The sequence below is a fragment of the Pituophis catenifer genome, unplaced genomic scaffold, assembly GCF_029215685.1.
Source record: "Pituophis catenifer annectens isolate HBS135680 unplaced genomic scaffold, rPitCat1.0.hap2 SCAF_9, whole genome shotgun sequence".
In the NCBI taxonomy this organism is placed as follows: Eukaryota; Metazoa; Chordata; class Lepidosauria; order Squamata; family Colubridae; genus Pituophis; species Pituophis catenifer.
Genome location: NW_027256889.1, coordinates 1,537,212 through 1,557,406, shown reverse-complemented (window position 1 = coordinate 1,557,406; position 20,195 = coordinate 1,537,212). Strand labels below are relative to the sequence as shown.

Below are 20,195 nucleotides of genomic sequence, written 5' to 3'. Positions count from 1 at the left end.
GCCCCGGGGGGGGGGGTGGGAGGAAGAGGCACTCCCGGAACAAAAGCGCAGCGGCGGCGAGAGAGGCCCCTTTTTTCTCCCGGGAGAACCACCAGACGCTCCACGGGGGTCGCGGTCCCGACTGACTCCCGCCTCTCGCGGACCACCCCTTCCCTCTTCCCTTCCCCTGGGTAGAATGAAGCCGCCCCGGGAGCGAGCGCGCGCGCGCGCGCCACCGCCGCCGCCGCGCTCCCGACTCCGGCTTCGCCCCTCCGGCCCGCGCGAGGCCAGGGACAGGCGGCGCGCGCATCCTTCTTTCTCTTCCCCCCCATCCCTTCACCGCGCGCGTCCGTGCGCGCACCCTCCCCCTCCCCGCATAGCCACCCCGCTCCCCTCGGCGCGGACCGTGAGAGGCGGGGCTACCCTTGCGCAGTCGCGTTGCTCTCCCTCGGCGCTGCGTTGCGGGGGCGCGCCCGCGTCCCCTTCTCCTCCTCCTCCTGCTGCTGCTGCTGCTGCTTGGCCCGTAGCGTCGGCCCCGCCCCCCTTCTCGGCCCCGCCCCCTCGCTCGCTCTCAGGCTCTGCCGGCGGCGCGAGCCGCGGCTCCTGCGCAAAGGCTCGGCCTGCTTGGGCGCGCGTGCGCGTTAGCATCCCCCCCCTTCCCTCAGCTCGAGACGCACGCGGCCCCGCGCCCTGTCGCTTCTCCCTCAGTCGATGGTTTCGCCGCCGCCGCCTCTTCTCAGCGTGAGGCGAGGGCGCCTCCTCGGCCTCCCCTGCCGCCTCTCCCCGCCGCCCTCTGCCGCCGCCCGGCCTCCCCCTTCCTCCCTCGCGGCGGCCGGGTGAAGGGAGGCAGGAAGGGCGGGCGGGCGAGCGAGCAGGGAGGGAGGGAGGAACATGGCGCCGCCTCCTCCGCCCTCGCCGCCGCCGCCGCCGCCGCTTCGGGTCCTCGTCCGCCCCGCCCCGAGAGCCCGGCCTGGCCCGGCCCCGCCGCCCCCGACCCGGTGAGTCGCCTCGCCTGTCGCCGCCGCCGCCGCCTCGGCCCGGCCCCGCGCAGGAACAATGGGGGGGGAGGAGGCGGGGGTCCCCGGGGGGAGACCCCTCCCCACCGCGCCCCCCCCGGAGCGCTGCCAGCGGGCGGGGGGTGGGGAAAGGGAGGCGCCCCTCTGCGGGAGGGGGCTCGGCGCTGGAGGGAGGGGGAGGGAGGGAGGAAGACCCTTCCCCGCCTCGGGGAGGGCCAGGTGGGTCCTCTAGCCCCCCCCCCACACACATTCACTTCGGGGGGGATGCAGGAGGGAAAGAGGAAACGGGTCGCCCCTCCCGCCCCCGGGCTCTGAAGGGGGCATCCCTTTCTTTTCGGGGGGGGGGATGTCTGTCTGTCTGTCCCCTCCGTGGGGGCAGAAGAGCCCGCCCCCCCCCGCCAGCCTTATACCGCCCTCCCTGCAAAGGCAGCGCCGATGCCTGAATTCCGAGGCCGGCTTGGATGTGCTGGGCGGACCCAGACAATGAGGGGCCTGGAGTTCCCAGGGTGCTGTGATTGGAGGGGGGGCCGGGGGAGTCCGTTTTGGCATAATGGGGGGGGACTGGAGTCGAGTTAAAAGGGGGGAAGAGCCAGAGAAAGTGTGAGGGACAAAAGGCCAACAGCGCCTATTAGGGGTGGGGGGCCTGGGAAGGAGGGACCATTTGCTGGAGGGGGGTGGGAAAAAGCCTCCACTAACCTGTCAACCATCAGAAAACAGCCAGAGATCCGTTTGGAGCAGCAGAGAGAGGCCGGGAAGGCTCCCACTTGGTGTCGGTCTTGCTCTGAGAATGCCGGACAGGAACTGGGAACCCACAATTGGGGGTTCCTGGGTCCCCTGGATGGACAGCTGGAATTCCAAGTGGCCCTACTTTGCCACTGGGAAGGAGGGCTTCCTCCAGCCCTGCTCGCCAAGGGAAGTGGGAATTCCTCTCTCCTAAAGTTGGAGAAGTTGGAATACAGGTAGCCTTTACACTTAACGTCCATTTGTTTCATGATAGTCCGAAGTTACGACGGCACTGAAAAAAGTTGATTTATGACCGTTTTTCACGCTTACAACCATTGCAGGATCCCCACGTAGTCAAAATTTGGACACTTGGCAACTGGCATGTAGGTACGACATTTGCCCCGTCCTGGGGTCACGTGATCACCATTCGCAGTCTTCCCGGCTGGCGTTCGACAAGCAAAATCAATGGGGGAAGCCAGATTTGCTTTAACGACCATACAATTCACTTAAAACTGCAGTGATTCACTTAACAACCCTAGCTAAAGGTCGCAAAATGGGGCACAACTCACTTAACAAATTCCTTGCTTAGCATTGAAAATGTTGGGCTCGATTGAGGTCGCAAGTCGAAGAATTACCTGTACGTTGAGATCATGTGTTGCTGCAGAACTGAAATGAATGTTGGGATTCCAGGGAAATCCATGGGGATTATATCTATTGCCCCAGTTTCAGAACTGAGGGTGCATTTGGGGGGAGAGGGTCCATACCGTTCCATTGTGAGTGTGTTGTCTCCCCCACCTTCATTTCCTGTTGCCTAAAATGGCCAGACCAAAATTGGTTTCACACTTTTCTGTACAGATTTATTAAAATGCTCAAAATAAGCCTTAGTTAGGGCCTACCTGTGTGTGTGAGCGGTAAAATTGTGGGAGAACTGAGGTGCTGTTTTCTGCGTGTCTCATTTTTTGCTTCCATCTGGCTCTCCTGGGAACAACATCTCCAAACTCTCTGCAGAATAGCAACCTTTGGCTATTTGTAGTCGTCATCTCTGCAAGTCAGTAATGCTTAGGAAGCGAAAAGAGGCTTTCCTTAACTAGTGGCTGCAAATGCAAATGGGATATTTTGTTCGATGCGGTAGAATTTATCAGGCTGATGTTACTTCAACAAAACACTTGGGGAAATGTCATGATATAAGTCATGCTCAACTTCTGGTGACTTTGTATCCATATAATTCTCTTGGCCACACTACAGAAGCAGTTATGCTTCTCCAAGATATTTTTTTCAATTTTCCAATCCTGGAAAATCTGCGATGCCATCCAAGTCAAACTGGACAGGACATCCCCTTGCTTCCAAGGCTAGACAAAATGGCCTATTATTGTAAAAGCCATCCTAAGCAGAGGAAAAAAGAAGAAGGCAGTACAGCATTAAGGAACATGCTCTTTAGATTTTTCTTCTAAATTCTCTTCATCTCTCTCTAGTATACTGTTGAAGTGCGTGAAGGCTCTGCTTGCCTCCTTAGGCTCATTCTTCCAGGTCACATGTGCTCTCGCCATTACGTCTTCCCCAAGGATGGATCGAGAGCAATCGCCTTTTTCTTTAGAATCTTTTGATTGTTCTGTTTGAATAATTTAATTGGAGGAATGTAGTCTTTATAGTGGAGATGACATGAATATCCAGGTTCCTTCTTCTGGAAAATTAGAATCACTTTTACTTTAGGAGGCTTTGAACTTATTATTATCCTAAAAGACCGGAACAGAATTTTCCAAGAATGTATATCTGAGATTATAACAGCATTTCAGCAATTTTCCTTTGTTTCCCCCTTGTTGTCTTTGTCAAGAAATCATCAAAACATCATCCTTACATAGCAAATGAATTAGAATATGCAAATGACGAATAATGAGCATTCTGTTTTCTCTGTCTGCAAGTGCAAAGACTGCCACTCACTTAAAAACGAATCCATATTTTCATTTATATAAATGTGTTTTTGAGTGGTTAGTAATCATCAGGTGTCTTAAATAGTATTTATAGAATGGGAAATATATATTTTTATTAAAGTTTGTTCAAATGTTCATTAATATTTATAAGCTAATCTAATTTCTGAGATTTTTGTTTTACCATATTTTGATATCAGTTCTTATTACTGATATGGATACCAAAACCATTGGTCTTTTTGGGTTTGCTAACCTTTTATACAAAATAATATATTTTATCAGACTTTATGTGCAACCACAATCTAAACAATGAGTCTTTTGCAGAACTAATTCTGCCAGTGATCATAATTTCTGTCACTGAGGTAGTCATGAATTTTTAATTCTAAATGATGTTGGAGAAATCTTAGCTTTACTATTTGCAGTCTTGATACTTAGGGATGAGGTTTTTGGGGAGTAAACTGATTAAATAAGAAATAATTTTGATCCTGAAAGGCCATTTTAGATTTATTTGCATCTGAGCATTTAGTTGCAAAGTAGAATTCAATCAAGTTTGTTCTCTCTCTCTCTCTCTCTCTCTCTCTCTCTCTCTCTCTCTCTCTCTCTCTCTCTCTGGTAAGATCTGAAAATACTGCCAACAGCAGATTTTCAGGATGTGGCAGTAAATAGTTTTGTTTTTTTCCATTCCTTCACACAGGATGGACTGAAGCCTTAGACCTGGCTTTTAACCACCATTCACATTCTTGCAGGGAATGTTAGTGTGTTCTTTTGTAAGAACATTTTATATGCATTAAGTAGGCAGCTTTACCCATGGCTTATTTTCCTTCTGGTTCCCACGTGGTTGTAGGAACTCCCTTTCCATGCTGAAAGTTGAGAGGGAGAAAATGCAAGACAAATAACATTTTTATATGTTTCAGGTTTTGATGGCTGTAAGATCCTTAGTAGCAAGATTTTTAAAAGTTGTTATGTATTGTTTCTAAGGTTCTTTGTGTATTCTGCAGAGGTGCAGATTTTGCTCTTTTTTTCCTTTTTCTTTTGGTTTCTGGAAGAAAAAAAATGGGATGCTGAAGAGAGAAAGATATAAGGAAAAGACATATAACCCACTAATTTTCAGTTAAATGTAGTTTAGGGTTTCACCTGAAACCTGAGGAGATTTGATCAGTTTCATTATTTGTCTTGTAAAATGAACTGTGGTATTCTGATGAAATTCCATTGCATTTTGTTCAATCAAGTTTGGACAGCGTGAACGAGTTTATATTTTTATATTATAGCTCAGTCAATCTGTGCCTAACTGTATTTTTGTAATTGGTGCCTCATTTTTTAAATAATATATTTACTTGGAAGTGAAGTGCATTTGTAAAAATATTATCAATATTTTAGGATGCAGCTTAAAACCTGTCTAAAAAGGCATACAGTGCCAGCATTTCTTATGGAGTCATTTTGACCTTGTCCTCAAATAGCAATTGAATGAATAGTTTGAATTGTGTTTCAGGAACAAACTAACACTTTGGTGTGAGTGTTTCTAACTATTTTTAACTATAGAACTGGCTACTCATCATAGCAGATAAATTTTCGCATGCAGCCTAATCCCAATATTAATTTCCTACTTTTGATGGAGATGGAATGCACAACTGAGCCATTTTAATGTGATCGAAGAATCTGCTGGGATAAGCAGCGAATTTCAAACCGAAAAAGAAAAGTCCAGTTGCCATGACTCAAATTCCAGTGATCCTAGGCAATTTCCCTACCTTTCCTTTTGGCCAAATTGAATTCCTTCCTTATAAGCTTATCAAGCAACCACTTGTCTTTTAGCTGGCCTTCTTTTTTCTGAAATAACTCAGTCATTGTGTGCTGACAGATAACTTACAAAGTTTTTGTTTGGTCTTACGCATTTCAAAGCAATCGGCTCTCTTTGTTACTGCTTCAAGTTGGTGCAATTTGCTGCTAAATATAAACATGAAGTTTAAATTGTATAATTTATATGTACTGCAAAGGTGCTATAATTACTAAAACCTACCTTGTCCTTGGAGAACACACACATTTAGTGTAAGAAAAAGGAACGATGCTAGCAAATTGCATCTCAAGTTGCATAACATAGATGGAACAAATAGGGGTGTTGCTGTAATGAATAAGTATTTTGTAGCATATTGCTTCATCAGTCAAACCAAAAACATTGGCACTGCGACTTCCATCCATATGGTTTGCAGTGTAATCCACTAAATTCAAAGCATCCTGATAAAGTTTTGGGTTGCCGATCAGTACGCTCCCACAGAGAGGGACTCCACAGGCAATGTGACTGGCGACCCCCAGGGGGAGGGCCTTCTCTGTGGCAGCTCCTGCCCTCTGGAACGATTTGCCCCCGGAGATACGAAGGATATCGGATCTCTGGGTTTTTCGCCGTGCCCTAAAAACCTTTCTTTTCCATCAAGCAGGGCTGGCGTGAACCCCCCCCCCCCTTTTTAGCCTTTTAAATTGTCAATTGGGTTTTAGTTTGAATGTTTTAAATTTTGGGCCACAGTTATATAATTCTTTTAAAATTTTTAAGTTTTGCATTGGTATGTGTTTTAGTTCTGGCTGTGCACCGCCCTGAGTCCACTAGGAGAAGGGCGGGATATAAATTGAATAAAATAAATAAATAAATAAATATTTCAAAGAAGTGAGGCCACTTTGGTTTGGTATGATGTGAACAAGCTTCTTTGCAATGTACAATGTGGGTTCATGCTAATTATTATTTAATTTATTTGCCACTTATCTTGTGGTTCGAGGTGACTCTTAAGTAGCTTTGCACCTAGCCACAATGTGTTTTGTAGGGATATGCCCCAATATTTTAACCAACCGTTCAATAAATTATCAATAAAAGAAAATATAGTTTAGCTAGATATGTGAATGTTGAACCTTGTTGAAGAAACAGGTATTTGTAAATTATATTTTTTTAAATCTCATTTCTGATTTAGTGAGAAATCTGAAAGGCTGTGCCTTTCACAGACGTATACTGTACCTTGCTATAAAACTTACCAACTTTATATAGTAGTAGTAGCTCTGGAATTTCTGGCCAGTTCGTAGCCTTAAAATGCAATAAAATTCCTTAAAGATCCAATAATAGCCACACTGGGCTGATTTTGTTTTGTTCTGGACAAGAATAGAAATTTATAAGACATATGCTTGAGAAAATTGCAGACTTCTAAGAATCCAGTTTTTCTATTTTCAAAATACACTTCTGCCATGCTGAGATTTTTTTTCAGGACCAAGTGATTTAAATCAAGCTTTCACTTTCCAAGTCAATTATTTTCTGAACAAATACTGTACACTTGCCAATTAGTTGCTATATTAGTTAAAACATTTCTATTGCTGATAATTGGAGCCTTTACATTTCCCAGGCATAATGCAGGAGCTCTCCCCATCTATCCCACATGCCTTCTGAACAGCATAAATTTATATGGTTCCCAGAAGCAAGAAGCAGTTATTTCTTAATATAGCTATTTCTCTTGTTCAGCCTGCAATCTTATTTTTTTCAACAGACTAAATTTTTTTGAAGAGAATTAGTTAGATGTCTATAGAGATTCTCAATCCAGGTCAAGGTTGTCCCAAAGATGCTTTTTCAAGAGGGAACTGGGCTTTCTGGTTTTTCTTTGAAGACGTTTCGCTTACCATCCAAGAAGCCTCTTCAGCTTTAGTTGAATGCGAGCATTTTGGCTTCAGTGAGATGTACATTGATTGACGGATTGTGTGCTGTCAAGTTGACCGTAACTCTCAACGACCAGATATTTTTCCATAGGGAACTATCTCTAACCTAATCTTTAGGTCAGTATTTCTCAACTGTGGCACTTGAAGAGGTGTGGGCTTCAATTCCCAGAATTCTTCTGGAAGTCCACACATCTTCAAGTTGCCAAGGTTGAGAAACGCTGTTTTAGGTCTTTCATCCGTGTATCAATCATCACTGTAATTGAATCCCATCCCTCCTGCTGCTGGTCATCCATTTCTTTTCTTCTTTTTTTTTTTTTTTGTCTTTTTTTGACATCTTTGCCAGCATTATAAATGTTCAAGGGAGCTAGGTCTTCTGTGTTAGATGTCCAAAATATAATCTGAACCTGGTCATTTGTGCCTCAAGTGAGAAGTCTGGATTGATTGATCCATTTGTTTTCTTCGCTGTCCTTGTTATTCTCCAGAGACTTTAACACCAAAATTCAAAGCCTCAGTACTTTTTCAATCCTGGTTCTTCCGATTTGAACTTTAATTTCCATTGCCTGTCGCAGGGGAAAACATTGTCTGAAATGATTCCGATCTTTGTAAGTATAGGCACATCACAGCATCTCAATATCTTTTCCAAGGCTTTTCAGTGTTTTTCTACCAAATGCTAAGTCTGTGCCATATTTCTCGACTGCTGGTTCCTTAATTATTAACAATGGATTTCCACTCTGCATAGAATACAAAATGTAATGTTAGAAATCAGTTCAAAAGCTTCTTTCTGCAGCTGCCTTGCAACCCTGGGAAAAGACGCAGCTGCTTTAAAGAGTTGCCAAAAAAAGTGTTAACATTTGAACCACCATATATTCCAATCCACAGTTTTTGCAATTAAATTTGAAGGATTGCATACTGTTTCAGTACTGTAGCTTTAAATTTTAATATGTTTCTGTTGCATCTCTACAAAAATTTATCCAAATTATTTTAAGGGGAACTCTGAAATAATCAACAACTATTTTTAAAAAAATAGTCTTGATTTAAAAAAAACCCAAATCAATGCATCAATTTTTATCCCTCTTGCTTTCTCTTAAAGGTATAAAAGGAATTTTGGCAGTTTGGTGATAAAAGTGATGAAGGTTGAGAATCAAGGCACAGTGAAAGAAACTTGGCTTGTGGACTTCAATTCCCAGAATTCCTCAGCCAAGGCTGGCTGGGGAATTCTGGGAGTTGAAGTCTACAGGTCTTAAAAGTTGCCAAGGTTAGAGACCCCTTGCTAAAATAATTGGGTTGTAGGTACTGAACAGCGTGTCCAGACGCTGATGCTTTTATTTCTCGACAATTTTTTTTTTTTTACACCAGCTCGGAGTACTGAAAATGCATTGGTGTTAATTGTCTTTCTAAACTGATGAGACTGATGCAAGCAGAAGCTTCTCGTCAAAGATTACTTCTGGGTGTAATTATTACAGTTACTTAGTGGAATGTAACTTGAATACTTGAAATGTATTGATTATCTTTTAAAATAAAATTGAAGATACCGGTGGACTGATAAAAGCCATGTTAGGAGAAGAATATACAGAGAGTTGGTCATATTTCATAAAAAAGAGCATTTGCCACATCACCAGGCAAATACATTAGGAGAAAGAACAGGGACCATTGTTCACCTGACACGTATGTTGCAGAGTGTGGCGGTTTAGCAATAGGTCTGCTCGTCTGCATATTTGTTATATATTCTTTTTTTTCAAGAATGAACAGCTGGTTGCCTGTGAATAGCTCTCAAGTAGGGCGTGAAGGTATGTTATGGCAGGACTCAGCATTTGCAATTCAGTGCGTTCTTTGTGTGTTAAGATTTCTTTTAAGTATCATTGTTAGCAGAAGTAGATTCAGATCTCTTTTGTGGACTGTCTGCTTCTTCTCTTAAAATTGTAAGAGCTGGTAATTCGAGGTGTTCAGCTTCTAGAAAAAGAACCAGCGTAGTTGAATTAAAAGATGTTGGGTTATTAAATGCATTGTTCATCTTATGCCCCGGGAAACTGACAGTCTGATCTTAACTGAGTTTTGCAGGTTACAGGCGCCTTAGAATAGTATTATGCGGTAATGGACCAGGTCCTTAGGCGTAGACCTTGTAAGTCATTATGGTCATAGGTTGAGTCAGTTGCCAAGCAGCTGAAGTTTGATCACATGACCATGGGGATGCTGCAATGTTCGTAAGTGTGAAAAACAGTCACAAATCACTTTTCTCAGTGACGTAACTTCGAACGACCACTCAACGAATGGATATAAGTCAAGGACTATCTATAGTATCTCTTTCAAAGAGTGTGGAAATAGAAATAATGCCAGTGTATTAAACAATGGTGGGTGCTATCTTCAGAGGATCCTTTCCAAGTAGTTTTATTTTGGTGGGTTCCTTTGTCCTAAGCTCTGTAATAATTTTGCTGAGAAGAATTACAGAAGAAGCCTGTTAACAGATTGGGTTGTGCATCTCCTGGGAACGTCTTGATTGCGGGTCCCTCTGAAATGGGAGGGAAGCAAGAACGAGGTCCTGAGTCAGCATTTATTAATTTCAGTGGGATTTCTGCAGGTAACATTCCCCAGTGGATCTACCCCTCTCTTTAAATTCAGCTGTTGCTAAATTCAGCAGCTGTCATTTGGGAAGCTAAGCTCTACTTGTTACTTCTTGGTTATAATTACAGATGTCCTAAATAATATTTTCAATAGCATCAGTCTCTTGAAAACATCTTTCTCCACTAAAAATGCCCCTAGAAGTGCAGAAGACAGAGCTGTATTTAGTCTGTCTGTCATATATGCCATTCCATCTTAAACCAGTTTTGAACGGTTTACAATCCTCCTATAGATAAACTGGGTAAAACAATGGAAAAAGAACCCAATAATAAAATTATGAAATTGTATATAAAGCCAACAAGTAATACAACACCGATGCATACACTTCTACAGGTAATCCTCGACTTATAATTGGAACCAGAAAATTTGTCATTGATGGTGCGGTCATTAAGAGAGGCATTGTGTGACTGTGCCTGATTTTACGGCCCTTTTTGCTGCGGTCGTTAAGCAAGATATCACAGGATTGTGATTTGCAACCTTCCCTGCTGTCTTCCCCATTTTGCTTGTTGGAAGGCCGGCTGGGAAGCTCACAAATTGCAATCAAGTCACCCTGGAGCCATCGCAAATGCCAGCCCCTTGCCTAGTGCCCAGATTGCAACTGTGCCATTGTGGGGATCTTGCAACGGTTGTAAGCATGAGGACTGGCTGCAAGTCACTTTTTTCAACACCGTCATAAGTTTGAGCAGTCACTAAACGAATAGTCGCAAGTGGAGGACTAACTGCATCGAAGGATGTAAATAAGTTTCTTTCCATCTCAAAGACCTGTTGAAATAACCAGTACAGATAGTCCTCGATTTACAACACTTCATTTAGTGACCATTCAAAGTTACAACAGCACTGAAAAAAGTGACTTATGACTGTTCTTCACTCTTAACGACCGTCGCAGCTTCCCCATGGTCACGTAGTCAAAATTCAGATGCTTGGCAACTGGCTCATGTTTATGATGGTTGCAATATCTCCATGGTCACGTGATCCCCTTTTGCGACCTTCCGACAAGCGAAGTCAAGGGGGAAGCCGGATTCACTTAACAACAATGTTGTTAACTTAATCTCTGCAGTGATTCACTTAACAACGGTGGCAAGAAAAGTCGTAAAAGGGGCAAAACTTGCTTAACAAATATCTCGCTTAAAACAGAGTTTTTGGGCTCAGTTGGGTCGTAAGTCAAGGACTCCCTGTCTGTGGGATCATCACTATTCCAGGGAAGAGGGCCTTCGGTTGACAAGGATGAATGCAGAAGGGGCCCACCCTTCCTGGTACCCTTGGCTCTCGGAGGTACCCAGGCTCACCACCGGGGAGGCTCCCTTTATCTCAAGGGCTTGAATTTCTCCTCAACTCCCATCTCCACTTAGTTGGCTTTAATGACCCAGCTGGGAAGGCGTCCAGCCTGCTTGGCGAGTCTCCAGTTCCTCCACCATCCGAGCGGCTTGATGCTTCAAAGTGTGGTGATACCACAGGGATAACGGGAGCTTAACTACCGTAGGCTAATAGCTCCCGTCCTTCGCAAGGATTTTTGGGCACTTTCTACTTCTCTAAGAACACAGGTGCCCACCTGCTGGGAGTTGAAGTCTGGCAGGCTTAAAGTTGGAGGCCCTTGCCCCAGAAGATGCTTCTCTGAAATAACCTTCCTCTGGTACCTGACCCTGACATCCCTCTGCAAGGCTGTTAAGCTAGCAGTTTTCTGCGAGGCTTTTGAATGGTCACGTTGTCTAGATAGGATTGACTTGTTTGGTGTGTAGATTGGAGCCGACAGGCTGTCTCTCCCTGTTGTTTTATGCTGTACTTTGCTGGACAAGTGTCAGTTGTATAGCTGTTTGTGTTGTAACCTGCCACATGCTGCCTCCTTCAGATTACGTGCTATAGAAGATTAATATGTATAAATGTTTTGTTTATTAAATTTATAAACGGCTGCATTACGTTTTAGAACAATTCCAGAATGGTTAGAGTAGCTTTGGAATCCAGATAGTGCTCGTCTTACAGCCACATCTAAGCCCCACGTTTCCCTTGCTAAACGAGACAGTTAAGGGAATTTTGCCCCATTTGATGACCTTTCTTGCCATGGTTGTTAAGTGAATCACTGCAATTAATAACATCGTTGTTAAGTGAATCTGGCTTCTCCATTGACTTTGTCAGAAGGTCCCAAAAGGGGATCACGTGACCCGGGTACACTGCAACGGTCATAAATATGAGTCAGTTGCCAAGAGTCTGAATTTTGATTGTGTGACCATGGGGATGCTGCAATGGTTGTAAGTGTGAAAAACGGCCATAAGACACTTTTTACAATGCTGTTGTAACTTTGAATGGTCACTAAGTGAGTGGTTATAAGTTGAGGACTTACCTGTAGTTATATGTTCCATAAGAACCCCTGTTTGGAACTCAAAATACTTCAGAAGGCTTAATAATGATCTGTCTTTTCCTACTCCGTGTACTTTCCCTAGTTCACGACTGAAGATCCGATGGAGGAGTAGCAAAACCAGTGAGCACAGTTCCTACCCTTGGTGTTTCCTCCCCGCCCTTCTGAATTTTCAGAGATGGGCTGACTTTGGCCTTGGTAGGGGGCCTGGTTTGAAAGCTCCTATATGCCCTGCCTCTAAGAATAGCCCATCTGTTGCCTGAGATTAAACATTTCGGATCCAGATGGTTAAAAGCTTAAATCAGCCTTTCCAAAGATACAAATGACCCATTTCAGAGATTCTCTACACTTCAGCCGCCATAGTGCAGTGAGAAAATTTACGGCTCTGCGAGGAACTCCTTTGCCCATTGTCAGGCAGCGTCTCCCTCCTCTGGCGCTCGTGGTGCTTTCAGGCTCATTTGCCATTGGCTTTATTAAAAGTGATTTTTAACAGCATGTCATCTCAAACACTTGAACCATGCCAGGCCGAAAGTGAGCCTTAAGTACAAATATCACAGATACTGTTTGCCGAACAAGCGCCCTTAAATTAAGTTAATTTGTGGTGAGTTTCAAAACAGGCTCAGTTGGGATGTGTTTCTTTTTGGTTAAGAAGAGCATCCAGCAGACAAGAAAGCTAATTTAGTTGTGAGCTGCATGCGGTAGGGAAGTGTTACTTGTTCCTTAACGATAAAACATGATAAAATAATACAGAGTCCTACTTCTCTAAATCAGCGTAGGATTAACTAAGGTTGGCAGCCGTTCTGTGGTACTGTCCAGCTATCTAACTACTGTAATCTTCTGGGCTGAGGAATTTTCCCTTGTTTCCTGCAAACGAATAACTTTCACAGAGATAATAAAATACATGCATTTGTGACTGGATGCGCACATGATGCTAAGACCATGATCTGCTTTGGATTTAACATAAGGGTAGGCAGCCAGTAGCCCTTGGAGTCCTCCCACAATCCCGACATCTGAAAACTAAGGACATATCCCTACTTTGTTTGAAGTAGAAAGCATATAAACTGTTATGTAAGCCAGGGGTTCTCCAAACTTGGCAACTTTAAGACTTGTGGACTTCAAGTCCCAGAATTCCTCAGCCAGCATGGCTGCGTCCAGAAATCTTAAAAGTTGCCAAGTTTGGAGACCCCTGATCTGAGCCATAAATTAGGCATAGGACAATTAATAAAACAAAGTCCCACAAACTTCCTCCCAGTGGAAGTTCCCTGCCGTGCTGATGTTCATGATACAGAACCATTGGGCCCTCAACTTGTCGATCATACCCGATGATGCGTGCGCATCAAAAGCTTGCCCGTCCCTGGCTTAGCCTGATCCATTATGATTTGTAAAGGATATACTGGCTAGGGGATTCTGGGAGTTGAAGTCCATGCTTGCAGATGGAGGAATGCTGGGAGTTGAAGTCCACACATTTTAAAGTTGCCAAGTTTGAAAAACACTGCTCTTAAGTGTGTGTGTGTGTGTGTGTGTGTGTGTGTGTGTGTGTGTGTGTGTGTGTGTATGGATGGATGGATGGATGGATGGATGGATGGATGGATGGATGTATTTTACTCATCAGATTCTTCAGGGTTGCTTATTTGCTATGTTGAGAACTTAAAGTACTGGTTATAGGGATGAAGCTCTTGATGCTGGTGGGGGCCAATCCATACTTTGGGGGAGGGGGAGAAGAAGAGAGGGACAAGAGATACCAATGGAGATAGACAGAAATCCTCAATGTACTATCATCTCAATGAATGGCTTAAGATATTACCTGCTTAATGTATTTTGTACACTTGAATCCTGCTTTTCATGCATGGATCCTCAAAAAGCTATTTGAATGTAAAACAACGTGTTTTACAGAGAGGCTCTCTGCATTTGCTGAATAGTAATAGAAACTTGGCATTATGCAAACCCCTGCAAGATTGAGGAGAGCAGCAAGGATGGCAGAACGTAGACGGCGGTCAGGAAAATTCCGTGATTGCAGAGTCAAAGGAATGAGGATGGGATAAAGCAGATTTTAGTTGGTTTCATGGGTATTAGATGCTGGAATACGTGTATTGCAATGCCCGCTCACCCACCCACCTGTTTTAAATTTTTTCTTGGTAGGAAACTACCTGACATACTATAATCATGTTACTTTCTTGCTTAGAAAATGCATTTGCTAAGTTTGAGGCCTAAAAATGCTGCAACATTTCATTAATCTCCTGTAAATATTTTAACAGGGAATTGCTCACTGGTAGTTTTCCAAATTGGAGAACTTATTTGTCCCCCTTTAGTTAAATGATATCCCTGTTATTTTTATTTCTTTTAATAGAATGCCCCCCACATCTTTTCTAACCCCATTCTGCCTTTTTCCTTAAGGAGGGGAGGTATCATTTGTAATGTAGAAATGTCTAGCACTTTCTAATCACAGCAGTTTTATAGTTTTTAAAAATTCTGTAAATGGGAAGCTGGTTGTACAGAGATAGCAAAATCATAACATGATTCCTTTTTAGTATTTAAAATTGTGTGTGTGTGTGTATTTCTATATTTCTTTTGGATATGTGAAACACCCAGACTTCTAGATTCCTCTGTGGGGAATGGAGCTGCTCTAAATAACAGCCATACCTTTGAGGTGTAATTGTACTTGGGATAAGCTCTTGGTCAGATTCAGAGCAGGGTTGAATTTCTACTCTGTGCTGGTTCCTCCTTCCCAGTTTTTTAAAGAGTTCGGAATGTTTTATCTGGTGACTCAGCTGATTTTTAAACTGAATGTACTTGGGATCAAATGTTCCAGGTTTCTTTTTCTAACTCAAACATACAATAGCATTAAAAACTTACAGCCACTCTTTGTCTTTCGTAATCCATTCCGAATGAAGAACTAGTTAAGCAGCATTATTTAACAATCGGAGCAAAACAGCGGATTCAAGATCTGCCATCCATCGGTCATAACTCTAGACCAGAGGCCACCCTTGTTATCCAGGTGCCAATCCCCACTTTTAAAGCATAAGTAACAGATTAAATCTATTTTAGAGTACACCCCCGCCGATTAACATGCCTAATATGTTTCAGAATAGCTTGAGCTGAGACAAATTGCTTACTGCTTTTTAATTAACCTCTGTATTACTACCTACGCTCCGGTTAACATAGCACAATAGAATAATCCACTTTGTTCCCTTTACACAAGGAGGACAAAGTGCCATTCCTGAACCTTAAAAACAAAAACATCAACCATTCAGTAATTAAGGGAAGAAGAAACATGATATCCGTGTTCCCCAACGTGGTGCCCTCCAGATGTGTTAAGTTCACTCAGAAGATAAGAGCATTTATAAGCCCGTCCTCGTGGAAGGGGCTGAGTTGGGGGATTCTTCAGATACAGGTCGACTTACAATCATTTGTTTAGTGACCTTTCAAAGTTAAAATGGCACTGAAAAAATGTATGACCTGTCCTCACACTTACATCTGCTGCACATTAAATTAAATTTCAACCATCCTGAACCATTTCTTGTTTTTCTTTTCTTTCAGGGAAAAATGCTGATCATCCAGTTGTGAGTATCGGTGGCAACTGAGCTGTGGTGGCGCGCCAAGAGTGGGGACAGTTGTCTTTGCTGTGCTAACCGTCCTTAATCCGAACTGCCAGTAGTGCCCCTTGCCGTTTTGGGATTGCCCGGGAGAACCCCGATAGCCTAGGAAGCAGCCCCGCGCAAAACAGGATGTTTGGACGATGATGATGGCAAGGAAGCAAGATGTCCGCATTCCCACCTACAACATCAGTGTGGTGGGCTTGTCCGGGACCGAGAAGGAGAAAGGCCAGTGCGGCATCGGGAAGTCCTGCCTCTGCAATCGGTTTGTGCGGCCGAGAGCAGACGACTTCCACTTGGACCACACCTCCGTTCTCAGCACCAGTGACTTTGGAGGGCGGGTGGTTAACAATGACCACTTCCTGTACTGGGGAGAAGTGGTGCGCTCTCTGGAGGACTGTGTGGAATGTAAAATGCACATTGTGGAACAGACCGAGTTCATCGACGACCAGACTTTCCAGCCGCACCGCAGCACTGCCCTGCAGCCCTACATCAAGAGGGCCGCGGCGACCAAACTGGCCTCCGCCGAAAAGCTCATGTACTTTTGCACCGATCAGCTCGGCCTGGAGCAGGACTTTGAGCAGAAGCAGATGCCCGACGGGAAGCTGCTGGTGGACGGCTTTCTGCTCTGCATCGACGTCAGCCGGGGCATGAACAGGAACTTCGACGAGCAGCTCAAGTTTGTCTCCAACCTCTACAACCAACTCACCAAGACGAAGAAGCCCACCGTGGTGGTCCTGACCAAGTGCGACGAAGGCGTGGAGCGGTACATTCGAGACGCACACACTTTTGTCTTCAGCAAGAAAAACCTTCAGGTGGTGGAGACCTCAGCCAGATCCAACGTGAACGTCGACTTGGCCTTCAGCACTCTGGTGCAGCTGATCGACAAAAGCAGGGGAAAGACTAAAATTATCCCATACTTCGAGGCTTTGAAACAACAGAGCCAACAGATTGCTGCCGCAAAGGATAAGTATGAGTGGCTGGTGAGCCGTATTGTTAAAAACCACAACGAAACTTGGTCCAATGTCTCGCGAAAGATGCAATCCTCTCCGGAATATCAGGATTATGTCTACTTGGAAGGGACTCAGAAAGCAAAGAAGCTTTTCTTACAACACATCTTTCGCCTTAAACAAGAGCATATAGAACGCAGGAAAAAGATGTACCTGGCCATGTTGCCTCTTGCCTTCGATGCCCTGATTCCAAACCTGGATGAAATCAACCACTTGAGTTGCATCAAAGTGGAGAAGCTGCTGGAGACCAAGCCGGACTTCTTAAAGTGGTTCGTCGTGCTTGAGGAGACGCCCTGGGACACCACCAGCCACATTGACAACATGGAGAACGACCGCATCCCATTCGATGTGATGGACACCTTGCCTGCCCAGCAGCTCTACGAGACCCACCTGGAAAAGCTGAGGAATGAGAGGAAGAGGGCAGAAATGAGAAGGGCTTTCAAGGAGAATTTGGAGACATCCCCTTTCATTACCCCGGGAAAACCTTGGGAAGAAGCTCGCAGTTTCATCATGAATGAGGATTTTTACATGTGGCTAGAAGAATCTGTGTACATGGATATTTACGGTCGGCATCAGAAACAAATTATCGAGAAGGCCAAGGAGGACTTCCAGGAACTGCTCCTGGAGTATTCGGAACTCTTTTACGAGTTGGAGCTCGATGCCAAACCCAGCAAAGAAAAAATGGGGGTCATCCAGGACGTCTTGGGGGAAGAGCAGAGATTTAAAGCGTTGCAAAAGCTGCAGGCCGAACGAGACGCCCTGATCTTGAAACACATTCACTTCGTCTACCATCCCACCAAGGACACTTGTCCCAGCTGCCCGGCTTGTGTAGATGCTAAAATAGAGCACTTAATAAGTTCCAGGTTTATCAGGCCCTCGGATCGCAATCAAAAAAACTTGCTTTCCGATTCCAACATCGACCGCATCAACTTAGTCATTCTTGGGAAAGATGGACTCGCCCGTGAGCTAGCCAACGAGATCCGAGCTCTTTGCACGAACGATGACAAGTACGTGATAGACGGGAAAATGTACGAGCTCTCTTTGAGACCCATCGAGGGGAACGTCCGGCTCCCGGTTAATTCTTTCCAGACACCCACATTTCAGCCCCATGGCTGCCTCTGCCTTTATAACTCTAAGGAGTCCTTGTCTTACGTGGTGGAGAGCATCGAGAAGAGTAGAGAGTCCACCCTCAGCCGAAGGGACAACCACCTCGCTCACCTTCCTCTCACCCTAATTCTGGTGAACAAGAGAGGGGACACCAGTGGAGAAACACTACACAGTTTAATACAGCAAGGCCAGCAGATTGCGAGTAAATTGCAGTGCATCTTCCTCGACCCGGCTTCCACCGGCATAGGATACGGGCGCAACATTAATGAGAAGCAGATCAGCCAAGTGCTGAAAGGCTTGCTGGATTCAAAGCGCAACTTAAACCTGATGAGCTCAACCGCAAGCCTTAAAGATTTGGCCGACATCGACCTTCGGATTGTCATGTGCTTGTTGTGCGGAGACCCTTTTAACGCCGACGATATCCTCCTCCCCGTTCTTCAGTCCCAAACCTGCCGGCCCTCCCCTTCTGGAAGTAGCAATTCTGTGTTACTTGAATACCCCATTGGACCCCACAAGAGGCGCATCGAACTCTCCTTGCTCTCTTTCCACTCCGCCTTCAGCATTCGCAAAAGCTGGCTGGTCCACGGTTACATTTTGTTTTACTCCGCCAAGCGCAAGGCATCTCTGGCTATGTTACGTGCCTTTCTTTGCGAAGTGCAGGACATCATCCCCGTTCAGATCGTGGCACTCACGGAGGGCTCCATCGACGTCCTGGACAACGACCTGAGTCGAGAACAGCTGACGGAGGGGGAGGAAATCGCCCAGGACATCGAAGGGAAATTCACAAGCATCCCCTGCAGCCAGCCTCAGCACAAGCTGGAGGTCTTCCACTTGTTCTTCAAAGATGTGGTGGAGAGGAAGAACATCATCGAGGCGACCCACATGTATGACAATGCTGCGGAAGCCTGCAGCACCACGGAGGAAGTCTTCAACTCTCCCCGGGCTGGCTCCCCTCTCTGCAATTCCAACCTGCAGGATTCCGAAGAGGACGCCGAGCCTCCCAGCTACAGCCCTTTCAGAGACGACAGCTCCATGCCCACCTTGTCCAAAGACCTGTCCAAGCTCTCCATGGAGCTGGAGGGCAACGATGGGCTTTCGGTCTTCTCTGTGATGAGCACTTTCGAAAGCAAACTGAACAACAAAGTACCTCCGCCGGTGAAACCAAAGCCCGCTGTCCATTTTGATATTACCAAGGGGGATCTCTCTTACCTGGAGCAAGGACACCGAGAGGGACAACGGAAGCCCGTCTCCTCTAGTAGCTGGCCACCTACTGACGGCTTCGACCCTTCAGATTACGCCGAGCCAATGGACGCCGTGGTCAAACCCAGGAACGAGGAGGAGAATATCTACTCTGTGCCTCACGACAGCACCCAAGGCAAAATTATCACCATTCGGAACATCAACAAAACCCAGTCCAACGGGAGCGGCAATGGGTCGGACAGCGAAATGGACACCGGCTCCTTGGAGCGGGGGCGCAAGGTGTCGCTGACCAGCAAGCCAGTGCTGTATCGCACCCGATGCACGAGACTTGGGCGCTTTGCCAGTTTCAGGACCAGTTTCAGTATAGGGAGTGATGATGAGCTGGGGCCCATCAGGAAGAAAGAGGAAGATCAGATGTCCCAAGGCTATAAAGGAGATAATGCTGTCATTCCCTACGAGACTACTGATGAAGACCCCAGGAAAAGAAATATTTTGCGTAGCTTGAGAAGGACCACCAAGGTAATGTGTGTGTACGTCTGGGAGTGTCTTTAACGCCAAATGGTCTGGTTTGACAGCCATTAGAGCAGAGGTGGGGAACAGGGCCCTTTTATGGCTTGTGGACTTCGACTCCCAGAATTCCTGAGTCAGGCTGGCTCAGGAATTCTGGGAGTCGAAGTCCACAAATCATAAAAGGGCCATCATTCCCCACCCCTGCATTAGAGGGTCATCCAATTGTTTGGTCGTCCAATTGAAAAATAATTAGGAGAGGGGTACCTGTATTTTTTGAAAAGAGGGCTGCATGTCTGTGTAAGACTTGGACCGTTTATTTGCTGTTCAGAAGCGTCTATATTTGAGAAACATTGGGAACAAATGTAAAGGATGCAAGAAATATTTCCAGTGTTGATTTAAAGATAACCGTTTTGGTTTCAGAAATTAAGGTGCTGGATTAGAACTCAGAAGACACTGGGTGACCTTGGATCAGTCATTCTTCCTCT

General features: G+C 45.3%; 1 protein-coding gene across 1 annotated transcript in view; it reads left to right on the top strand.

Annotated features, from left to right (window-relative positions):
- Window positions 1-736: 736 nt before the first annotated feature.
- The window catches only part of ARHGAP35 (Rho GTPase activating protein 35), a 49,014-nt gene continuing 29,555 nt past the window's right edge, over window positions 737-20,195 (top strand). The window contains exons 1-2 of the mRNA XM_070950176.1: window positions 737-977; window positions 15,828-19,719. Of these exons, the coding sequence (XP_070806277.1) occupies window positions 16,027-19,719 (3,693 nt within the window). The 5' untranslated portion in view covers window positions 737-977; window positions 15,828-16,026. The remainder of the gene's footprint in view (window positions 978-15,827; window positions 19,720-20,195) is intronic.